At 38.6% G+C, this 16,803-nt stretch overlaps 1 protein-coding gene across 4 annotated transcripts in view; it reads right to left on the bottom strand.

Annotated features, from left to right (window-relative positions):
- tcf12 (transcription factor 12) overlaps positions 1–16,803 on the bottom strand; it is a 161,811-nt gene that overhangs the window by 14,766 nt on the left and 130,242 nt on the right. For all 4 annotated transcript variants that reach the window (XM_051652619.1, XM_051652628.1, XM_051652635.1 and 1 more), the window contains 6 exons: positions 14,122–14,221; positions 12,193–12,332; positions 10,919–11,063; positions 10,229–10,299; positions 6,355–6,496; positions 604–677 (listed from right to left, as the gene is read on the bottom strand). In XM_051652619.1, the coding sequence (XP_051508579.1) occupies positions 604–677; positions 6,355–6,496; positions 10,229–10,299; positions 10,919–11,063; positions 12,193–12,332; positions 14,122–14,221 (672 nt within the window). The remainder of the gene's footprint in view (positions 1–603; positions 678–6,354; positions 6,497–10,228; positions 10,300–10,918; positions 11,064–12,192; positions 12,333–14,121; positions 14,222–16,803) is intronic.

The raw sequence follows: 16,803 nt of genomic DNA, 5'->3' as shown, positions 1-16,803 counted from the left end.
CAAGTAAATAATTAGGTTGCACCATGGTTGGTTGATTGACAGCCCACTTAGCCAATCACAGCTCAATTCCTGCTTCCTGGAGCACCACTGTTCATGTCTTTCTATACCAACACAGTGGACAGTCCATAAGAATCCACTCGCAGCTGGCATACAAAGCATGAGAGTAAATATTTATCTACACACCCCATAGTGTAAATGCATGACGTGGGAAGGAAGGAGTGTGTGTAAAAGTGATCTCCTGTTGTGGCTCAACTCCCCAGTCAGCCCTGGAATCCTGCGGCAGCGGTTAAACGCAGCAGCTGCCAGCACCTAACCCCCCCCCTCCCAATCACACACCCTAACCAGTCCCTAACCTCCCCCTTCATACGCCCCGGCCAATCTCCAGCCACCCTGGACGAAAGAGGACAGATGGCAGGAGACACGCCCCAAGGGACGGGTATTGTTCATTCCCCGTGGCCCCCTCCCTGTCCCGTTCCTGACATTTGTCAGCCAGGAATGTCCACATAAATCTACCCCCTGCTCTCCAGAAGCAAGTTCTCTACTGACATTGTGTCCATTAAAAAATGCTCAATGTCGAGGGTGAGGGAATGAGAGAGTTCTTACCAGAGAATGGAGGGAGTTCTCGTAGTTCGGAGAGGAAGGTGCCTGTCCTGCTGCACGGGGCCACGGAGTTGTACCTGTGGAGAGAGATAAAGAGGGGCATTTTAGTCACCTGACACATGCAGGATTCCTTACAACAGAACAAAATTGATGCCAAAGGCCTGAAATGAACAAGCAATACAAATCAGTGTTTCCTGCAACACTATTTATTCAATGGCGGTGTTGTGCGTCCACTGCATTGTCTTTACTGGTTGTGTGCAAAACACAAACATACAGTACAGCATGATCAGTATAATCTGATTCACAAACAAATGACTCTTATGACCTGTTCTTTTAATAAATTGGTCAAAATGACTCATACACTCCAGTACAATGAATTACTTGTTGAATCTGTCACTGTCAGTCTGTTACTGAATTATCACGACTCAATTACTGACTAGATGTTTATATGAGAACGTGTAGTTAAAGACAAATTCACAAAATAGTTTTGAATAAAAGGTATTTTACTTAAAATAAATAAATAAAAAAAAAATAAATAAATAAAAAAAAAATATATATATATATATATATATATATATATATATATATATATATATATATATAAAACAGCATATTAAAAATAAAATGAAATAAAAAAATATTATTATTTTGTTTTGTATGTTGTTCGGACCAATGCGCACTGATGCACACAGTTCATGTCACAATAGACTAAAACTCATTTCCTATTCCGATTCCAGCTATTCTCAACATGGGCTGTTTTCCTCTAGGTCTCCAGACACATCATTTCCTATGACTGGGCCATATCCTGCAACATTAGAAGGGTGCGTAGACGACCCTTACACGCATACACACAGAAACCAGCACTGAGGGACATCTCCTACTTCCTCTCATTAATGAAGTCATGACTAAAAAAGCTTGGAGAACAATGTAGGTCAGTAATAAGGGCTTTGACTTGGACCATGAGCATCTTCCCTTGACTCTAATACTGGCTGAGCTCAATGGAGGATCTCAAATCATTCTAGACAAAACAGGATGAGACCATGACTCTCACTCAGATCTCAACTCCCACATACTGTATGCACTACTGACGACCAGTGATGTGACCAATTTTGTGTCAGATGATCTCAGCAGGTAATCACCATAGACAATGGAACACATCCACCTCAAAATTCATATTAGTGGTCAACCAATATGGGGTTTTAATTGTCTAATTTTTAAAAGAAAGAAATAACCCAAAATGAAAATTATGTCAATTTACCCTGATGTTATTTCAAACCCATAAGACTTTCTTTCTAATGCGGAACACACAAGGAGATGCTTTAATTATTATTTTGGTCCGTTTTTTTTTCTCTCTCAATATAATGGCAGTGGATAATGCCTCACTTCAAGGCTTAAAAAAGACCCAAAAATATCAAAAATATTCCAAGTCTTCTGAAGACATTTGATTAATTTTTGATAAAATTTAAGTAATTTTACATTGAAAATCTTGACATCTGTTTCATGTTCATTAGCGCTCATGAACGTGCAACAGATGTCCAGATTTGCAATGAGAAATTACATCAATTTCGGGTTGTTTTTCACCAAAACCTATCATATGCCTTCAGAAGACTTGGAATATGATGCACAAGTCACACGTACTACTTTTATGATTCCTTTGCATCCTTTAAAGTTTAAAGTGAGGCACTATTTACAAAAGACATACTGTGATATACATTAAACCATCTCTTTTTGTGTACCCATATAAGAGTATAAGTCATACGGGTTTGGAACGACATGAGGGTGAACAAATTATGACAGAATTTCATATTTTTATTAAGTATTCCTTTAAGCTTTTACATTTTATAAATTGGCTGTGATGCATATTTTTATTCCTGTTTTTTAAATTGTAATACCTGCCCAGGGACTACAGTTTAAAATTGACTGTAATAGCTAAACTGGCACATTTACAGAAATGTTTATTGGTGTGCACTGTCCCTGTAAAAGTAAAGTAAAGAGCAACGAACAGGGCTTTTAAATCGGCTCCAGACTCAAGAGAGCTGCTCTGTCGAAACAAATGTTTCTTTCTTTTTTCTTTCAAAAATTCAGTTCTTTGCTGCAAGAATTCAGTGAATGTGTTTTTGTTCTATGGTGGTGTGTGAGACTGGAAGGGAATATAATGAGGATGTAAATTACTCTGAGGTCTGGTCTCAATCTAAATGTGCTGATTCTGACTGGCTATAAGCCAACACTACTCCTAAAGACTGCACATCTGCTAATCACAAATAAAATAAAAATAAAATAAAAAAACTTTTAGAATGGGGACGCTTTCTCTTTCTTGATTTCCAGTTAAGCATATTTCTCTCTGATGAGCAAACAATCCACAACAGAAGGTCTTGCATGGAGACTGCGGCATTTGTCTTTAAAAAAAAAAAAAGGTCAAGTGCCCTTAATGGAGCATGACCCAGCTTTTAGCTTATTTACATGAATCAGTTTAGGAGGGAGACTGGCATTCTACATCCTTAAAACCTACCCCATTTGAGACTAAACCAGGCACAGACCCAACTATTAACTCCAAGTGTTTGTTTATATCAGAGATTTCCTATTTTGCCAGTTGTCATAACTGTCGAGATGGGCCTGCTCTGTTCATTTGTCTGGCCCTACCAGTGTATAATGAGAATATTTCTTAAGAAACTAGTGAATAAAAAAAAGTAAAAATACATCTAATCTAAATATCACAAAGACATATTCTTCCTCTTGTTCCTACAGTGAAAAATGGCATGGAATAAAATTAATTTATTTAAAAAATGTCTTTTTTGTTGTTACAATTTTACTTTTTGCATTAAAAATGTAATAAACTTGGTTACAATGGCCGTTTGGTCTGAATGATTGTTCCTCTAATTAAAAAATGCACCCTTTTAGTCATTTAACAGCAAATACATAAATAAATATATAATCAAACTTTAAAAGGCTAAAAATACTTTTTTAGCTATACTGCCCAACCCTACTCTCCTCTGACAGGAACCTGCTCACGTTAAGATTTTCCATCCATTCATCCCCCCAAAGTGTAAGCAGCTCTCATTTGAAGGAATTTACTTGAAAACACAAAGGCCCTCAGAAGCAGACTTTCATTATGGGCCTATTAAAAATGACTTTGGGGCAGAAAAACTCTCCCTCTCCCTGCACGAAAAGAGCGTAGAGTTTAATAAGGCCTCTTCACCGGCAGCCAGCTTGACAAATGAGCTTGGCCCATGTGGCACTCCGCACGTGGTGCTGGGCTCTTAATTGGCTGGTGTGGGCAGCAGAAACCTGGCTATGAGCGGGTCTAATGGTTGAATTTAAGAACTAATTCTGAGAAACAGATGGATGTGCTTCAGCTTAATCATAACATCATGAAACAATATGCACCAACATAATAGAACAGCCTAATCAAAAAAATTCAATAAATAAAAGGCCCTGGATATCAAAGGCGACTTTGACTGCCTTCTCGTGACTGTAAATCAACTTAATGATATGATAAAATTATAGGCAGAGAGAACGACTAGTGATAGAACAATATATCAACAAGGGTGATGAATCTGATGTAATTTGGCCAATTTGAGAATATCATCTAAATTGTGGATGCATTGCCGATATTCTGATATAAGTTGTCATTCTGCTCAGTATCAGTTCCAAAATCTGCCATAAGTCTTGTAAATGGGTAATGCATATTTTCTGTATTCAAATATATATATTTCCCATACTTAATTTAAAATTATGGTATTAATAATTTAAAAATCCCATATCAGTCAACAACTACCAAAAATGCCTACATTAATGTTTAAAAATGTAAAACTAATATATCTATTAGTATTAAGAAAACACTGGATAAGCTGTGCTAGAATGTCTGGAAGTGACACCATGAGGTACAGGTTGGTATGTGGAGAGTCATTCTCTCTCTCTCTCCCTCCCTTCCTCTCAGTCAGTCAGGCTAATAAATGAGGATCTTTGCAGGCCAGTCTGTCATGGGCAACAGCTGTGTGAGGAAAGGGGCAACAGCTGAGGATAAGGAGTGGGACAGACACTGACACAGCTGTCTCAACACTATATCACTGAACACAACTGCCCACTCATTGAAACAACATACTGAGAAACTACCATTTGTAGCTAGAAATAAACCGATAATCGGTTTGACCAATATTTGTATCGATATTTACACATTTCTCTTTAATAGGTAACCAGTTCTTCAATATACTGTAGACTATATCATAGTAAATTGATAGTGTCCCCTAAACGGTAAAGTTAGTTACCAATTATAAGTATTTTGCCATAAATTTCTCAACATTAACATAACAGCCATTCATTTTCAAGAGAGAAATACACAGCATTAATGTGTGCCCATTTAGCTCACAAAACAACTTACCATAAAAGTAATTGCATAATTATTATTATTATTCAAAATAAATATTAATCATGCATGTAATGTTTTTATTGTGGTAGTAAAAATCTGTTCTGCATGTCACTTAAACATGGAAATACTCAGCCTTGTTGATAAAAAAAAAGAACATCAGCCTATCTCCATTTGTAGCACCTGGTCTCTTTCTCACCTGCTGTGCCTATATGCTATTTTTTCATTTCAACTGACTGTGTATCTGTCCCATCAGTCCCTGATAAAATCTTCACAGTGGTAGGTTATCTATCCACCCCCAACCAGGGCACTGCCCCCCCGACAATATCTTCAATCTCAGCGGCCGAGGGACAATGCGTTTACACATTTACGTGAGGAGGACAGGGCTCGGGGTGTGTGCAGCCACACGGCATCAGTGTGAAATGCGAATCATGCAGTCGAGACCGCAGGACTGTGGGGAGGGAGCTGACACATGCTGTGAAAGCAGATAGAAGTGTTTGATAGCAGGCTTGTTACAGTGATAACAAACCACAGTGATTCTTTGTTAGATACAGACAAATTCTAGCGTCTCAAATCACTGTTTTAACAAATGCCGTGTTTATGTCTGCAAGAGTTTTCTGTTGTAGTGTTGTGTATGACCATTAATAAAAGCTGGATGAAATGACTGTCTCCAAGCCACTTCTAAGAAAAGATCAACCAACCAATCAACTAAACAAACAAACAAACGTATAGTATAGTATATATATTAAGTGTTACATATGACTGTGCTCTATGTTGAATGTGTAAATGTGTGAGGCAGTGAGTTTCAGTTTATACAGTGGCCAAACAAGCATTTGGACACTTAAGCCACACATAATGTCTTTGCATTAGATAACAAAATATCAAACAAAGTGGCATTTATTTTAAAGAATGATCAACACACTTCATGCAAAACATTTCACAAAAAGATGCTTGTTAGTTTTTAAATGATAAAACTATAGATATACTGTTCTAAATGAAGACAACATATATTTGGACACTTTCTGGTTGTTAAAATTTAATGGAACATGTTTATAGTGTATGTGTGAAACTATATGTTGTTCTGCAAAATTATCACAAGATTCACATTTGTTGCTGATGAGGTTGACGGGTACGGGTAGGTTTAGGGTTAGGGTTGGGGTAGGGTTAGGAGCAGTAGTGGTAGGGTTAGCAGTTAGGGTTAGAGTTGGGGTAGGGTTAGGTTTAGGGGGTTAGGTTAACAGTGTAACTTAAAGGGCTGTATACATTAAAATATCTGCCTTTCAAGGGGATCATCATATTTTGGGGTCCCCTGTGTGATTGCTCGGTTAAGGTGTTTGGTATGTTCTTTATAAGAGTGTGTGTGGGGTCAGAGAGGAAGACTGGTGCACTACCTGCCCTTCCTGTGGAGCCGCTGGCCGTCACCACTGTACCTGCTGTGGCAGTGCCCGCCTGAGCCGTCAGCGGAGAGGGAGAGCCCACGGGAGTGGAAGGGTTCGAGGGGAAACTACTGCTCGTGTGGTCAGGAGAATAAATCTGTAAACGAGGACAGACAAAAAGAGAAATCAGTCTGTGAGGTAGCTCATCCAACCTTTAAAACCTGCAACCTATAGTTTCTGACCCCAGCTTTACAGCCGCGGTTAGCATCCCTCAGTCTGTGCTCGACCAAAATTGGTTCATCAATTCTGCTGATTTTACAAGCAGAAAGGCCGTAAAAAATGCACAGAGCATACATATGGGCTTTTAACAACCCACATGGCCCTTTATAACGTCTGCTGAAAAAAAGAAAAAAAAAAACACACACAACCCCTCCTGCACTCCTGACACCTGCAGTCCAGCAAGCCTTGCTCTCTGACAGATTTGTGGTTGTTATTAAGTCAAAGCCTGGGCCCACACCACACCCGCTGCATGTTGCACATCGTAAGTGAAACCACATGAGCACAAAATGATCACAACCCCACGACTGCTAAGAGGGGGAAAAGCAAAACAAACAGCAGTGGCAATACTCTTTGCTACATTCAGATCAGCCACAAATCCTATTTATATGGCTTCATCATGCTGAATAATATGTCACTCCTAATACATAATAGAGAGGAGATGGAGGAATAGAGAAAACCAGGCAGATGATGCAGAAAGAGAGAAAGAGAGAGAGAGAGAGAGAGAGAGAGAGAGAGAGAGAGAGAGAGAGAGGGAGGACATGGTCATTAATCTCTCTTTTTGGAGCTCATTAGAGTGAATGAGTCTGGCCTGTGGCTGTGTGGATGGACGTCTCGGGCTCATCTTCAGTTATGGATGAGAGGTAATAAAGCCTCTCCCTGCCTGCCCAATAAACTGCAACCGAGATGAGCACAGCCCTGCCCACACGGCCTCTCTCTCTTATAGAGAAACACGGCTGATGTTGCTTGCGTGAGCATCCTGTCACCATGAAATTTTGTTTTAGAAACTCCTAGAAAAAGGATTTATTGTTAAAGAGATAGTTCACCCAAAAATGAAAATTCTCTCATCATTTACTCACCCTCATGCCATCCCAAATGCCTATGACTTTCTTTCTTCTTTTTTTTTTTTTTTTTAACACAAATGAAGATTTTTAGAAGTTTTGTAGGTCCTTTTATTGAATGGTGGCCAGAACTTTGAAGCTTCAATAAGCACATAAAGAAAACATAAAAGTAATCCATATCTTCAGAAGCAATATGATAGCTGTGTGAACAATATTTAAGTCCTTTTCTACTCTAAATCTCCACTTTCACTTTCAGATGTCAAAGTGAAACTAAACAGGCACCACATGTTACTTTCAGATTTGATCTGTTTTTCACCCACACCTATCAGATCACTTCAGAAGACATAGATTTAAGCACTGCAGTCTTATGGATTACTTTTATGCTGCCTTTATGTGATTTTTGGAGCTTCAAAGTTCTGGCCACTATTCACTTGCATTGTATGGACCTACAGAGCTGAAATATTCTACTAAATATCTTTGTTTGTGTTCAGCAGAAGAAAGAAAGTCATACACATCTTGGATGGCATGAGGGTGAGTAAATGATGAGATAATTTAAATTTCTGGGTGAACTATCCCTTTAACCCAAATGTCAAATTAAATAAACATCCAAGCAAAAATTATTCCATCCAAGCAAAAATAAATGTGCATTGTGTATTTTTCTAAAAATGGTTTTTGGTCCCGTAATGGAAACCACTATGAGATATTCAGGTTTTGATCCCAATTATCTTGCAGGATTTGAGAATAAACGGCTCTAAAGTTGTGGGACATCACTTGCGGATCATGAAGTCCATTTGACTTAAAAACACATCAAAATGTGGATACTATTGTTATTAATCTTCTTATTAAACCCTGAATGCCACACTTTTGTGTTTCAATCAACTCTGCAAATCCTGCCCGGGGCTTTAGTACATTCATCTCTCAGAGTAGAGAGTAGTGAGTAGAGAGAGTGAGAGAGTGAGAGCGAGAGAGAGAAAGAGAGCAAGTGAAAAAGTGTTGAGTGATACCAAAGGATACAAAGAAAGTGTTAACTATAAGAGGATATTAACCATTCATCTCCTGATATAGAAGATTTAAAAGCATGTTTCTTGAGAATTTTACCTAGATAGGATAGTTCATCCAAAAATGAAAATTCTGTCATTTACTCAGCCTCATGTTGTTCCAAACCCATTTGAGATTCTTTCTTCGGAGGAACAAAAAAGGAGATGTTAAGAACAATGTTCGCTTCAGTCACCATTCACATTCATTCAATTTATCTTTTTTTTTTTTTTTTTAAACAATGAAAGTGAATGGTGACTGAGGTAATCATTCTGCATAACATCTCCTTTTGTGTTCCATGGAATAAAGCAAGTCATACAGGTTTGGAACAACATACATTTTCATTTTTGGGTGAACTTTCCCTTTAAGAAACAACACTGACTGTTCACGAGTAAAACTCAATATCTGAGCAGTCATAAATGTGCCAGGGAACGGCCCCTCTGCCCTTATGGTTCTGACTCCTGACCTAATGAGTTGAGGCCAGCCATTCTGAGCATCCCGGCCAGCTTCTGTTGTATTTCTAGTGAAACACCGCTCATTTTACAAGCAACAAACGGATCTCCGATCCCTCATCAGTCACGCTGCTCTCTGCCAGCAGGGGCCCAATGAGCATGAACCATCCAAAAGGAACCTAAACAAAAGCGCCACAATGGGCGGCCCGCAGAGCTGAGGCGCAGCAGTTAGCCCGTTTCCCCCTCCCCTCGTCTCATTCTCTCTGTCCTGTCCTTCCACCCTAGCCCAACCGTGCCCGTTTCACTGTGGCTTTATCATGCTAATAGAATTGAGTCTGCAAATACAAAAAGACTTAATTTGTGATTATCTTTCAGTGACACTGTCTTCTGTTTGAGTGTGTGCCAGAGAGTGCACTTGTGGCCCGGCAAGCCTAACCCACAGAATCGTATTATATTTTTCACTCTCTTCTTTCTGTCCTCAATCAATGCGGAGCGATTAGGCATCTAATTTCTCAGAATAGGAGGGCACTAAGACGGGATATCAAGGTTAGAAAAAAGTTCTCACCAGACCTTGTCCTCAGCTGCGAGGGGAGTCTATGGCTGAAACAGTGCTGAATCAGTCCAGATGTGTTCCTACTTAAAAAAAGGTTTGTTGTGACTTACTGTAGGATAAGCAAGTCTGCAGGACTTCTTTTTTTTTTTTAAAGCTAAATAAGTCTTTTAGTTAAGCTCGGCAAGTTTTAGAGGTTATTGTAATCTCCAGTTTCAGGGGCACATTAGGAACTAGCATGAATGCCAGCAATCATTATCCAGACCGACGTATAATCCACAGGCTTTTATGTACAGCTCCTTTTCTTGTATACGGCGAGATTAGGAGCACAATTATCCGGGTTTAGGTCCAGAAACATCCACAAACAGATCCCCTGACCTTATTCAATCTCTTAACCTTCTGCACTGCCACTAATACCCAGCCTAAGAGCACAAGTCCTGTCCTTTAAAGTCTTAACTACGCCATTTTGTCGGGCAATCTCACTCATGTCCATGAAACGTCAACATGGAGTTTCCTAAAGCAAGTTGGACAACATGGGATACGTTTACAATGCATTGGAACCATAGATCACTCACTAGTTAAAATAACAACGTAACACTTTAATCTGTTCCAGGGTCTGCACAAGACGGAGGGATGTACAGAATATGAATGGAAGTCAATCCCTGTTCTCTGAAATGGTACATTTCCGAAATGGTCTGGATTAAGCTGTCTAGTTGAATGGAAGAGGGTCTCACCGAAGCCAGGGCTTTTCCCAGCGCGTCTCCAGTCTGAGAGCTTCCAGTAGCGTTCCCTCGGCTGGCAGCAACTACACAAAGACCACACAGAGACACAGCATTCACATTGGGAGCTCACTGACAGAAACATTAGTGTCATGTATTTTTTTTTTTATTGGGGAGTGACAGCTGGTTAAACAACCTTGAACAATGACAATAATCAGAGATAATGAAGTAATATTAGGATGGATCAAAATTCTAGCTTCTTTGTAAAGTGAAGTGTGTAATTGTTTTAATGTTAAAATACTTGTTTTTATATCACTCTGTCATTATATATTTATTTGTTTGATCTGTAAAGCACTTTGTGTCAACTTCTGTTGTTTTTAAAAGTGCTCTATAAATAAAGGTTTACTTGACTTTCTTACACCCCATCTTAATACAGTATGTAGTCAACAAATAAGCCATTTGTAGGTTAATTTCATCCCGACCAACCCAACCCAGCAACACTGGCTCAACCAATGGCATGAGCTCGGGGCGGGACTATCTGTTTGGCAGTCCAATGGCAGATGAGGGGAATGTTCGGGAAACCTGTATTTATTTTTGCAATTCCGTCTGATGGCGCAAGTGGCACAGATATTATGCACTTCACCTTTTGCGTGAGTAATAAATCAACAGGAACACTATACAGGTGCCATGTGCAAGTCAGTATACCCATAACTCCTTCATTGGTGTTGACAGGTGGGGTGTGAGATGCGGTGACAAAGGGCGAGGTGCTGGCACTGCTGCGGTGGAAACTGGACATGGGTGGCAGGCTAGCATTGATGTCTGTGGGTGACACCGAGTGAGGCGGGTAGTTCTATGACAGAGAGAACATGAACATAGGTTGAAAAATTCAGAGATTGAGACAAATATTTATTATGAAGTGGAACCAAAGAGCATTGGGACTCTTAAGTGACACATAAGCATTAGACATCAAAATAGCAAATGAAGTGGTATTTACTTTAAAGCAAGCACAAGCACACTTTTCAAGCAAAACATTTCACACGAAAAAAAAAAAAGTTTGGTTAGGTTTCAAGGGATAAAACAATTGATTTACTGTTAAAAATATACAAATTCTTGTTGTTAACCATTAGTGGAACATTTCTATAGTTAATGTGATGGATTACACATGTGGTTGCTCTGCTAAGGCATCTGTGTGAACTTGATGGGGCCTACATACATCCACTAAAAATGACCATGAAACCAGTTAGTTAAAAGTTATTGCAAAAACGACAAAGAAAGAATCATTCTAGAATCTAGAATGAAAATGTTCTAGAATCATTTGTATGAGATGCCACTTGGTTTGTTATTTTGTCATCTAATGTAATGACATTTATACATTTTTAAGTGTGGCTAATGCATACAATGCAAGTGAATGGTGATCAAAACTTTGAATCTCCAAAAAGCACATAAGGGCAGCATAAAAGTAATGCATAAGACTCCAGAGGTTTAATCCATGTCTTCTGAAGCGATCCAATCGGTTTTAGGTGAGAACAGTCAAAAATTTAAGTCATTTTGCACTGCGCATGCGTCACCCAAAACTAATTGGATGGCTTCAGTAGACATGGATTAAACCACTGGAGTCTTATGCATTACTTTTATCTGCTTTTGTGCTTCAAATTTTTGGTCACCATTCACTTGCATTGTAAGGACCAACAGAGCTGAGATATTCTTCTAAAAATCTTTGTTTATGTTCTGCAGAAGAAAGAAAGTCAAACACATCTGGGATGGCACGAGGGTGAACTTTTCCTTTAAGTGTCCAAATACTTTTTGGGACAGCTGTAGTTATACTATACAGTTATACTACATAACCTGAGAAACATGATACAAACATTGTGAAAAGTGTGTATATTATGGATACTCTAAAGGTTACAATGGATAATCATGGATAAAATGGCAGCTGTATTTGGCTGACCCCACAGAACAGAGATACGCAATGTTCTCACCAAGCGGTCGTGTGAGTGCAGGTTGCTGTAGTTTCCAGACTGTGGCATGTGAGATGAAGATCCTCCCAGCATTCCCCCATAGCCTGGCTGACTGATCCCATTGGATGCGTTCCACGGGTCAGAGGAATTGTGGGCCCCATCTGACAAGCAAGTACATTTGAACATAAAAAAAAACATGGGAAATATCTTTTTTTTTCACTCAGATTCAGAGTAAGTTACTTTGCACACTTTGGCAAGGAAGGTTTAAATTGTGAGCAGAGTCAAAATGACATTTATGTAATCAATATAGCTGATAAACATGTAAAACCAAAAAGAGTTTGGTTTGTGAGCCAAAAACTGACCCCCACGCTCCTTATTTTGGATAAAGAGGATGTCAAACAGACCAACCTCTCTTTATGTCTGCTTTTTTACACTTGATCCTGAGCCAAGCGCTGAGCGCAGCTGAGATAACATTCAGCCAGCCGCAGTTTACTCGCTTCCGCCTCAACTTTTTAAAGGAGAAATTCCTCACAGACCGAAACACACAGCTTGAAACGGCTGTATAATTTTAATCAGTCCTGACTGGCAAAGCTGGAATGTGCATGGTTGGTTTACTATCTACTGTAAGCCTGTGACATTGGTTGCATGATAGGCAGTGACTGAAATGTAAAGACATGGTTTTCTATAAAAAACTAAAATAAAAAAAATAAAAAAAATCACAAATGTTTACAAGATCCGGAGCGTAGCAGGAACTGTGTGTTCAGAGTTCGAAAATGTTTATACAACTGAAGTAGTCTGGAAGAAGATTTGGCTTCAGAATTCTGTATTGCAAAAACTAAATTAATAATGAACTCTTTTGAGTCTCTTTTACATCCAATGCACCTCTGTGACCTCTTAAAAACTAAAAATGTACAAATGTACAAATTTCAATTTTTCATTTATTTTAAATTTTATAATGCTCATAGGGGGTTAATTTAGACATAACCCAGATTCATAATCTACAAAAGTACTGTATGTGAAACAAAAAGGCTCATAACTACGCAGGCTCAATTTCATGCTTTGTTGTATTCAAAAATGTGTCGGACTTCAATTCATAACCCAACACAAGTGCGCATTAGATTCTCAAAGCAGGCATTACCGTAAACTCTCTCTAGGGTAAGTTTTCTCTTTCTGTGAACTTGTGTAAAGTATGTTTGTTGCCTTAGAAGCCAAAGAGATTTAAAGGGACAGTTCACCCCAAAATGAGAATTCTCTCATCATATACTCACCCTCATGCCATCCCAGATGTGCATGAGTTTCTTTCTTCTGCAGAATATCTCAGCTCTGTAGGTCCAAGTGAATGGTGACCAGACCTTTGTAGCTCCAAAAATCACATAAAGGCAACATAAAAGTAATCCATATGATCCAGTGGTTTAATCCATGTCTTCAGAAGTGATATGATAGGTGTAGGTGAGAAACAGATCAATATTTAAGTCCTTTTTTACTTTCAAATTCTTCTTTTGTTTTTGGCGATTGGCATTCTTTGTGCATATTGCCACCTATTAGGCAGGGAGGAGAATTTATAGTAAAAAAAACATTTTATGTTGATTTGTTTCTCATACAGACCTATCATATTGCTTCAGAAGACATAGATTAAACCACTGGAGTCATATGGATTACTTTTATGTTGCCTTTATGTGATTTTGGAGCTTTGATCACTTGCATTGAAAGGACCTACAGAGCTGAAATATTCTTCTAAAAATCTTCATTTGTGTTCTTCAAAGAAAGAAAGTTATACACATCTGGGATGGCATGAGGCTGAGTAAATAAGAGAATTTAAATTTTTGGGTGAACTATCCTTTAAAAACTTCACTTTCCATTACACAGTTAAAACAATGTAAACAATAAGGGAATTAACAAATAGCAAAAGTGATATGAAAACTATTATGAATTAGAGTTGTAATGACTGACCGAAGAAAGTGCTTGCGAACATACTGCTGGGGGGTTTGGGGGACGGGTAGGATGGAGAGTCTCTGTTGAAGTCATCTGAGCTGGGTGATGGTGCATAAACCTGGAAAAAAAGAAAAGACAAAATCAGACATAATGACCGAGGACATCTACTTATAGGTCAAACTGCTTCATTGATACAGCACACAACCTGAGAGGGAACGCAGACTGACGCTTTTCTACAAACTAGAAATGAAAGCGAACGTCACATTGTTAAGCGTATCCTCATCGAGCGAAGTACGACGCATATATATATACCATAGGCCTAGTTCACACATACCACAAAACCTTGCTGCATAATACAACATAAACAATGCAAATGCAATGCATATGGCCAATTTACACATTCTTTGATGTAACAGATGGCTAATTTAAAAGTTCTTGAAAAAAGGAAGGATTATCTGCAGTGTTGGGTGCGCTTCAGAGCTTAATTTGAATATAATGTCGTTGACACGCACGCCCGCCATGCAAATGCATCAAAACAAATGAATTAATATCAAGTGCAGTGCACCATAGTGCATATGTGTTGGCGTGTGTATATTTAGGGGCTGTGGGGTTGGATGGGGTCGGGCAAGTGGAGCAGTGGTTGCAGCTGCAGAAATGCCCATTCCAGTAGAGGAGGATCAAAGACATACAGCCCAGTAATGTGGCTCTCTCGTAGTTCATCTGGACCAGATGGGACAAAACCACCTCCCAGAGAGAGAGAGAGGGAGAAAGGGAGAGAGATGTGTGACACGAAAGGGGACGCAAGGTAAAGACATACTGTATAGAGAGTCTCCGTCATTAACTGTGAATAAGCGAAACAGACATAACTCACTCTAGCTCTCTCTTAAATGTCCTCTCTTCACCTGCCGTTAAAATTCCCCCCTGTGAGGACCTGATTGCATTGTCACGTTTGTAACATGGAGCAGATGTGCAACACAATGTGTTTCAAGTTACTTTAAGTAAAGCACGACCTGTTCCTCGGCGGAAAGTCACAGCGACTTTCACATTAAATTATATAATGTAAATACTCTGTTAGAAAGACTAGTTGATTTAGACAAGGCAATCAGACAAGGTTATTAAAAAACATATGAACAGGTGTAAATATGTAAATATTTGCTCTGACAACGATTTGATTCAATTGCGATCCTTTACTAGATGTTGCGAATCATCATGTAATCTGAAATTTGATCACGATTTGTTCAATTAATTTATTTTGCAACAATTCATAATCATTTTCAAAAATATGCTAAAAATACAATATATAAATATATAAAAAGATTGGATATAACTTTACACAGAAAAGGTTAGTAAGTGATTTTATCACACAAAAATCATGTTAACACACATATTGTTTATGTATTGTGGCTATACTTTTAAAACAGTGAGTATTTTAACGTTTTACAGATTGGCCCCATTCACTTCCATTGCAAGTGCCTCACTGTAACCCAGATTTTGGCTTATTAAAAAAAAAAAAAATTTTTGTGGTAATCAATATTATGCCACAAATGCTTAAGCTTAATTTTTATTGAACCTGGAATATTAAATATTTTTTTTCAGAACACTTAAAGGTGGAGTAAGTCATTTTAATCCAATACACTTTTTTGTCATACTTTTTTGTCATTATTAAATTATGCAATCAAATGCACTGAATTTCAATTATCATGATGTAATTTTACACAACCCCACTTATCAACTTCAATCATTCTTCAGTATCTATATATAAATGAGTATGTAAAAGGTCACCTGCGTCTCACACACACTACACACATTTGCAGCATGTCCCTGCACACTCTGCATTACGATCAACATCTAAAGCCTTTCAGTCAGCTTAGCCAGCTGTGTGTGGCCAGGCACCTTGCTGATGGAGCAGTACGAGCCCATGTGATTGGCAGTGACTGTTTATAAGCTGCAGCGGGCTCCCATGGGTGTGCAGGCGCACATGTGACCCTGGTGCTGGAAGTCCCCTGGTGATCTTAGGTTAGGGCGGCGTGGGAGAGGGCCCTTTGTCTCCACCTCACGGCTCAATGGGCAGCATATGGCAGTGGATAATGCTAATTGTCCGCTTTACCCCAAACTAACCAGTCGACCCGTTAATAAACCTTCCTAAACACCGGCGGAGCGTTTCACCACCAGGATAAAGAATGAAAGAAAGATCGAGGGAAAGCGTGGAATATGCTTCCTTTGACCAGAGCTTTAATTAGGAAGCTGTCAGTTATTCAGGACTCTCTGATCTGAACACCAACATGTTTAAAAGATTTCTTTTGTTTTTTTGTCCTTCGTTGTTCAGTTTTTAAATATTTAATGAGGAAATAAATTGAGGGAGGAAATTAGTTAAAAGAGATACATGGGTTGTTGACATGAAATACTTTTGGAAAGTTGGCATGTCCTTGTATACACCATCTAAAACTACAGCTTTTAAAACAACATTATTACTGATTATTTTATAATTATTACGCATGCAGAATTTATGACCTCATATTAATTGAAAGTCTAAATGGAATACTTTTATTTTCAAAAATTACATTTAAATATGATAACTCTGCAGGACCATTTAAAGTGAACTTGCGAAAGCAGAAATGATGAACAGTTGACCAGTTACAGGATGAAACTCGTTTATAAATTCATATAAATTTTACATAAAATTTTGATTAAAAAGAAAGT

This window comes from Myxocyprinus asiaticus, chromosome 2 (genome assembly GCF_019703515.2).
Source record: "Myxocyprinus asiaticus isolate MX2 ecotype Aquarium Trade chromosome 2, UBuf_Myxa_2, whole genome shotgun sequence".
Classification (NCBI taxonomy): domain Eukaryota; kingdom Metazoa; phylum Chordata; class Actinopteri; order Cypriniformes; family Catostomidae; genus Myxocyprinus; species Myxocyprinus asiaticus.
This window is presented reverse-complemented; position numbering and strand designations above follow the sequence as displayed.